The sequence below is a fragment of the Raphanus sativus genome, unplaced genomic scaffold (genome assembly GCF_000801105.2).
Source record: "Raphanus sativus cultivar WK10039 unplaced genomic scaffold, ASM80110v3 Scaffold2462, whole genome shotgun sequence".
NCBI classification, from domain to species: Eukaryota; Viridiplantae; Streptophyta; class Magnoliopsida; order Brassicales; family Brassicaceae; genus Raphanus; species Raphanus sativus.
In genome coordinates, this window is record NW_026617770.1 from 1 (window position 1) to 8951 (window position 8951).

An 8951-nucleotide genomic window follows, 5' to 3' on the forward strand; every position below is an offset into this window, starting at 1 on the left:
CTTAGTCATTCGAATAGTATAAATAATACTTCTTAAGACGAGGTACTTTTGGTATTTTTCTATCCCAAATGATACACATATTACATGCATGTATCATCATTAATTTTTATTAATAAATAAACAATTGATGAGTATTAATTTGCTGTACATTAAATTTACCAAACTTTATGAAAGCAATAAAAGCACATATATATAATTTAGGGAAGAAAGATAAATACTGGGCATTATTTGTTCCCATATAATTTGAAAATAATTTTGCCTAGTTTCACGACATTAATGTATTTGTCAAACCATAAAAATATCATACCTTAAGTACTAGATAAGGTCACCCAAAAATAAAAACTTAATTAAGACAGTTAACCTTCTGGCAGTATATAAATAGGACAGTGTTTCTGACATCATAAGTGCATATAGAGCAAACTAGTGGGTTTTAGAATTTTATTAAAGATACTGTCGCAATCTAGGGCTTAAACTTGTGGTTCTTGCAAGTTGAGTTCTCTCATAAAGCCACAAAACTAGTGCTCACAAAAAAGAGAGATCATGGGGATGAAACGCAAAGAGATGGAGCCGGAGCATCCTAGCCTCTTCTACCTTAACCTGTACTCGAACATTTCTCAGTCTTTAAATGACTCTTTATTTGACAAAACTCGTACTAGGGTTGGTTTATTCGATTTTTCTAAGCGCAAAGCAGATTTACAGCCATTGTGTAAGAAAATTCGTTATAGTTCTGAGCATGGCTGTATGATCATGAATATTGAAGCATCTCCTTCATCTACTTCAACCTCATTTTTACATGATTTGTCGCAAAAACTTGTTCGTGGTAATGGTAATGCTAATATTCCTGAGATTTACACAAGAGATCTCATTTCAACCATTGGAAGTCGTGACCATTACTCAGCGGATCTTCTTCCAAACTTCGGGGGAAACAGCTCCAGCATCAATGGTTCTAAAGATTGGGGGCTTGATCTGTCTCTCTAAATGTAATCCTTCCTTTTCGAATTAAAAGAATCGTAGTTGCTTTATGTATTTTAGTTCAAGTTATGCCCTTCTTTGTAATATTATTGATGATAATAAAAATTGCTAAAACACTTAAGTTACGTGCACATCATATTATATTCATAAGCCATATAATAATGTACATGCATGTACGTATATATGTGTCAGTATTTGCAGTCTATATCGATCAATATAGAAAAGTTATCTCATAATGTGCGTGAATGATTAACCAAATGCATTCAGGATCACCAAAAATTACGTACTTTCATCCTATATTAAATGTTGATTAATGTAATTAAGTACTGATTAGTGTACGTAAGAAATACAGATTGTGAAGCATCATATAAATCTATGAAAATAAGATCTTATACAGTTTGACCCAAAAAACAGAAGATTTTTATGTATTATAATAATAAAAAGAAGAAATATATTGAAAATTAATCTTAAGAAAAATAATACGCTACTCATTTTTAATACAAATTCAAATGTTTTGATTATCTATCTATTTTAATTAGCTACTGAGGTTCTTTTTACCATAATGGCCATTAATTATATTTGTACTGCAAAATCTCTAATTAAAGTGGGTGAAATATTAATAAGTTATATATTACTTACAAGTATAAGTTTTGATAATCTATACTATTATTTGAGAAATGAATTTTCTTATTTGTCATTTTAAGTTTAGTTTATAATTTTTCAAAAATATTTTATTTATATATTTAATATTTTAACATGGTAATTACAGTATTTCATCTATACTTTATTTATATATTTATATATTTTGATATTATGTATTTATTATTATATAAAATTTCCTTAGATAAGTCAATGATTATGATAATATTTATATTAGATAATAAACAGTTTAAGAAAATATGATAATTATCATTTATACAAATATTTGATATTATCTTATTAATATTATATAAAATATTTTTCTCTTAAATGTCATGAAGGATTAATATTTAAATTTTTGGTATTATTTTTTTATAATTTTTTGGATTTCTCTATAAGTTATATTACTTTTAATTTATTAGTGTTTAGTATAAAAATGCATTTCTAATAATTGTAAATTCTGCTAATATGTGTTACCACAAAAACTCATGTTTATGTTTTACCGATATAAATGTAGTACTTGATTACATATCCTATGAGAAAAATACAAAAAAAACTTGTAAAGAAAAATATGAATACTTAAATAAAGATCTCCTAAACATTTTTAAAATTTGTAGATTTTTAATTTATTGTAAAGGTTATTTTTAAAAAAGATAATTTTACATATATTGTGTTGTTATTTGGAAATAATATTTTCCTATTATAAAAGTTAAAAATAAAGATAAAATATTTCTAATTAAATGAAAAATATTTGTATAAAGATTTTTTCAAATATATTTTAATATGTATGTTTAAAAAAAAATTGACTCAATAATAAACATTTATATTCTGATGAAAAACTTTGTCGTATATAATAATTTGTTGCTTAATTTAAAATTTTCGAAGATTTATTTAAATTAATAAAATATAAACTAATAAATATTCGTAAAATGATTATATCCGCATGTGCGAAAAAAACATCTAGCTAATTTTTCATTGAAAAGTAGTTCAGAGACATATTCGGAGAACAACATTGGTTTTTTTTCATTTTTACACATTTACCATTAAATAAATCTATATTTGCATATATGTTTATGTTATATTTTTCTTATCATAATTTCTTCTAGATTTTTCTACGTTTGATTAAAATACAAATATATCCCATCACACATAATAAATTTAAAGAATAGATTGTACCTCTGATAGTATATACTTATGTTACTATTTCTTATTTTTAAAGATATAATTAAAATATAATTAAAAAAATTCACAAATAACGTAATATAATAAATCATACATAGCTGTCGAAGAGAAATGGTAAAATGAATTTCTATAATTTACAATCAATACAAAAATTAATGACTAGTAACCCTTATGCATAAACACCTATTTAGATAAAATTAAATTAAATAAAAATTCATATAATATATATATATATATATATATAATATATATTCAGCTTTTTCGTATCAGGTTACAACTGTATATATTCAATGAATATTTCCTGTGTCCAGCGCATTGTTAGAAATATCATATTGGCTGTCACTATGAACCAGAATGTGAGAATATAAATTTGTCAGAGTATCATAAATATAAAAACATCAGCATTGTCTGACGTAAGAAAATCATGTATATTCATTAATATGTTTAAATATATAGTGAATAGCATACTTTCTAGATACAAACCTTAAAACCGTTAGTTCACTACATGCAGTATGATGGAATGAACCAGTGCAAGCTCTTGCAACATCGTGATAAGGCTGCTAAACCGCAATCTCTCATTTTGTATGGAGCAAATTAACATTATGATGATGGACTCGCATTTTATTGAGTACATCGAATATGCTGATCTGCTCATATGATGACACCATATGCAAATATGAGTTCACTGTCTTCCAAAACAAAGAGTATGAATCTATACTCAGCTGTCACCTCAAATACTATGGTCCATATAAACTTCAAAATAATTACCATAATACATGTGCATCTAATATATGATCGCATATGTTGTCTACTACTACTATTACGGTATTACCACTTGATATCACCATATGGTTTCTTCACTCTTCCTATCATCTTTTTCTGTCAGCTTATAACTCGATCACACGATGAGACTCATTATGGCTGCGACCAAAAAATTCATTCGAAAGTTTACAATGAATGTTACAAAACGCAACGCTATCGCTAATCTATTTACAACACAACTTTTTACTTAAAAGTCATGGCATGTTGAACGTGTTGCGAGAGAGATGGCGATGAAGAAGAGGAATGGAGGAATAGGCAGACTACGGACATATCGTCCATAGCGATTCCTCGTCTCTTCTTCTTCCAAGCCCGAACTGCTTGCTCCACTAATCGCTTAGCCGCCTTAGGCCGCTCAGTGGTGGAAGAAATGATCTCTATAGCTTCCTGGTTTGTAATCACATCCCATATCTTTTATGTTCAAACCAAAAAAAAAAAACAAGTCAATAACTTTATAAAAATATTTAAATAATGAGTGTACAATCAGAATAGACCAAGTCAATGCAAAACGAGCAAAATATGTTTAATGGAAACCAAAAAACACTGAAAAAATATGTCTATTACTGTCTCAAAAATTTAAATTTATATATCTGAAAAACCAAAGACTATAACATATATTACTTTCAAATTTAAATTCAATTTAATTTTAAACCAAAACCGAAATGAAACCGTTCAAACCAGTGCATAGTAGCTATTTTCATAAAAAAAAAAAGTCAAACCAAAACCGAACCCAAATTAGAATAAGATATTCCCTAAATCAAATAAATAATACTTCAATTTCATTCTTTTCAAACTTTTTTCTGTCTCTCACAATTTGACATTTAAAAAAAAATTGAGTATTTCAAGTGTGTGGAATGTGATGAATGAATATTGTTTGATTGTTTTCAAGGTTTATAGATATTTACCCCATCACTAGCCAAGATGATGAAGTGGTCTTTAGCAGAGATGTGCCTTTGAGTGACTTCAGGGACCGAGACCAATCCATACTCTTTAATACAATAGTCTCCGAACGCTCTTGACATAGCCAGTCCCGGTGCTTCTGCGTCTGGTTGCCATACACGGTGGACTCCTGGCTCATCTTTCATACAGAATACACGTCCATTGCATCCGATAATTCTCTCCTTCTCCTCTATTTCGTTCACACCAAAACAAACACAAATATCAAGATTCAAGAACTTACTAGGATAATATTCATATATTTTTTAAGATCTATAAAGGTAAGTTTAAGAAGGATTGAAAGAACTAACGAGGCAGATTCGGTTTGAAATCCAGGGTGAGCTGAACAGCAACCAAGTTCCCTTCATCTGAAGTGGTGGCTAGCACTGCTCGTGAATCGCCTACATTTGATACATAAATTACATCACCCTACATAAAACAAGAAACCATTTTATCAACGAACATATTATAAATTCTCAAAAAATCTTTTGTTTTTAATGAATTGTTAAATTTATTCGATTCAAAAACATTTTTACTCCGAGTGCATCACTACTTCTTTTATGTTGTTACCTGTCTGACAATGGTTATAGCAGTTGTGCCACTGTTGTAAGAATCAATCTTGCGGTGATGTTCAAGTTCTTGATCAACCGATGCACATGTCTTGAGATATGAATGTTTCCATATGTCGAATCTCGAGAATTTTTTACTGGAGCCTTCAAGGTCTAGCTCGGGATCTAGTAGTGTGGTTTGAGCGAGAGTCTTTTGCCAGTTGCATAGGAGGGATGAAGGCATCGAGTTTCTTACATGTTTGGCTACATAGTGACCCCATGGACCATGTCCATCGAATATTCCGCAGAATATCATGTCTTCTTGGCACCCAAATCCCTGTTTACCAAAAATAAATTGTCAGAACGCTAAACATACTCAAAACGCGGTAAATAGCACAAAGGATATGAATCTAGATGCTACACCTAACGGAACCAAGAAGTCTAACAGACAAACGCAAACGCAGAAGATTTTTAAAACGGGAAAAAGGTTAGTAACGTTGTAATTAATATACTACCTCCCAAACGATTGCACAGTCCTGGTTAACGCCTTTCTCACCGCGTTTAGAGAAAACAGAGGCCGAGTTATTAGAACCTTCTGCATAAACGTAACCACATGATTTCAGAATCATCTCCTTCTTCTTTGCATCTTTCACCATCTCATCAGCAGCTTCCTTAGCGTCGCAAGTTCCATTGTTGTGCTTCACTTTCTTGATGGAGAAGGATCGAGCTAATCCACTGAACATGGACGAAAAATGTCCCATTCTTAACAACACCAGATGATTTATTTGGTGAAAATATCAAGCAACAGTGAGTAAGATGATCTTGAATCTGTTGAACAAGAAAGAACAGAGAGTTTTAGATTCTTGGATTAGAGTTTTAAGAGCTAGAGGGCATAATACAATGTCCAAACGTATAATAAAAAAAATACAAAACAGAGGTTTGAACTTAAAAGGTAGAAAGATGAGTCATAGTGCAGAGAATCTAAAAGATTTAGAAGAAAAAAATAGCTTAAGTTAGCATAATATTCATAAGTCTGACATGGAATTCCATTGAACAAGCTTCTGAGATTATCAAACGTTTATCTTTTGAGATAAGTACTAAATATAAATGTGAAATTTGACTCTTAAGGGAAATCAAGTTTCTCCTTATAGAAAACACATTTAGAGATATTTCTTATTAAGGAAATGAAAAACAAGTTGCAAGACTCCAAGATTCTCCTTCTTTTGCTTTTTCGGTGATATCTAACAAGAAAATAAAAATCTATCACAGTCTCATAACTTTCTGAGCATGCTTTTGTTTAACATATATTTAAATATGAAAACCTAAAAGGCAAAATCCAACAACAGATTACTCTTCACCCTCTTTGTTTAATCATTCTTGATTCGTCACAAACCAGTCAGATTCAACTTAGATGTATTAAAGAGAGATAGAGATAGAATTAGAGACCGTTGAGATGGCTCAGAGACGCCGTAGAGATGACGTATTGTCAGAAAAGCTGACGTAGCACCAAACGGAGAAGAAGAGTTAGCTAAGGAAGCGAGAGAGAGAATAATCAGAATCCATTTAATGCTCCAAAGAGAAAGAAAATTAAAGAACTCAAAATTAAATGGAACAATCAAGAAAGATTATTTATAAAGTTAAAAAAAAAATCTGGTACGGTGTTGTAATAGTTCCCTCTGTCATTTATATTATGGTAAGAGAAGGACAAAGACATGGTCGACAATGTCTTTGGTCTTTTGTGGATGTCAGAAAATCAGAAATTCAATAATTACATTTTTTATAATCATAATCTCTCCACGATATTTGTTTCTTATGTTTTAAAATAAAAATTGGTTAATTAAACAAGACAAGTTGTAGAATATTTAAGTGTGGATTATCAGAAACAGAGACAACTACGAGATACGTTTATATCTTTTTTTGTGTGTGCAAAAAACGTTTATATCTTCTTCTTTCGTGTATATCTTCTTCCGAAAATTATACAACCAATTTCTCGATCATACCATTTTTTTTTTCGTAACTGGCTTCGATCATACCATTTTTTGTTAGAGGCTTCTAATAATTTAAAATGGTGTTAAAACATGCTGTTTGCATGTAAGTATATGATAATAGTACAGATTATTCTTAGAAACAAGACAATAATAATATGAGAATATTATGTACATAATGGTTTAAGAGATGAATACGCTCAACTCGTTGCATCAAAAGTCAAATAAAGCAGATACAACTAATAAAGTTCAAGAAATATCACAGTAACAAAGGTAATAAATCAAATATCTTATATGAAAAGGAAAAAAATAGAGAAATATTTTTCTGAAAAGTTCACTATTTTACAAATCAGCAAGATAATAAAGCAATTAGCATTATCGGTAGAAGAGACCGTCAACAGTTTTTACGTGATTTTTAAATACTAATTAAATGGTCAATTATATTATTCTTTAATATTTGTTTTTGTTAACGCTATATATTATCTGTAATAATTTCACAAAAAGTAATTTTATACTATAGTTTTTCTCGTAATTTTATACAAAAAGTAATTTTATACTCTAATTTTATACTATTTTCAAAAAAATCATACATGAATCAAGGTTCTGACTTCTGTTTTAATATAATAGATTTATAAGTTTCCCATGATCTTTGCATTATATAATTAAAAAGTTGTATTTTCTGGAATTTAATCACAGATTTGATATCTATTCTATTAAAACAAAAACATGACATATTGAACGTTAAGTCTAATAATATATTTTATTTATGTAAAAAACTATTTCATCAAATTAAATTAATATTAACATAAATATAATTACAAAAATTGAAATATAAAAATTAAAATTTTCAAAAAACAAATATATATATATCTCCACCCTTTCGTAAAACCTTTAAATCCTGACCAATAGACTATAGTGATTGAATTTTCCATTGTGGTTATGCAATATTCTTTTTTGTTGGACTGAAGGCTATGCTGTTAATATACGAATAATATGAAGAACACTGTATAAGATGATTAAAATCAATTTAATTGGCATAAAATTAGTAAGCCTTAAGCAGAATGCATAACAGAAATGTGATCAAGCGACTAAAGATAATAAAATTCGAAGGTTGGGGAATCTAATCATATATCTATATAATATGATTTCATACTACTACTTTATTTGGCATTGCGTCATATGATTATCGTGGTAACAATATTTCCGTATGTCAACGACATCTCTCAAGTAAAATATACAAATATTGTTAAATGTGATTATTTAAGGAGTGTAGTTGCTGTATTATATACGTATCTATAAAATATATCAATAAATTTCCTAACCAAAAGATATTTAGGTCAATATCGAAACTAACTATAAAGCTTACAATTTTTATAGAAGAAGAGGTCAAATGATTAAAAACAAAATTTAAAAGTTACATTGTATAAAAAATATTACATTCTAGAGAATAATTTATGTAAATGTTCCGGTTTTAGATTATATATTGGCAACTGGTTTTGACGACCGGCCAAACAAGATTGGTAGAAAAAGCATGAAAATGACAGAAATGACAATAATTTTTTTTTTGAAAATAAGGCTTTCGGAAATGACAATAATGCTCCCTAGCTTTTGATAAAGTCCAGTAAAAGGCAGTGCACTGATTGTAATTTGCCTTGGCCCTTGACTCAAATATTGATAATTAGTTCCATCATTAGTAAACGTTTGTATAATTCCATTTCAAAATGTTTCTATATTTTTGTTGTTTACCGAGAGTATAAAATGTTCTATTTATGCATAAGATATCAAATTGGAACGCACTTAATACAGTTCATGATGGATACATATATAACAACATATAGTGGTTTTAGGCCAGTTTCAAAAAAAAAAAAAA

General features: G+C 29.0%; 1 protein-coding gene across 1 annotated transcript; it reads right to left on the reverse strand.

The window, feature by feature from the left end:
* Positions 1 to 3691: 3691 nt before the first annotated feature.
* On the reverse strand, positions 3692 to 6722 carry LOC108813195 (probable protein phosphatase 2C 73). The gene is made up of 6 exons (XM_018585683.2): positions 6543 to 6722; positions 5612 to 5924; positions 5119 to 5433; positions 4860 to 4977; positions 4518 to 4741; positions 3692 to 4023 (listed from the first exon to the last, which is right to left on the reverse strand). Exons 2-6 carry the CDS (start codon positions 5855 to 5857, stop codon positions 3799 to 3801), a joined length of 1128 nt encoding a protein of 375 aa, XP_018441185.1. The 5' UTR covers positions 5858 to 5924; positions 6543 to 6722; the 3' UTR covers positions 3692 to 3798.
* Between the last annotated feature and the right edge of the window lie 2229 nt (positions 6723 to 8951).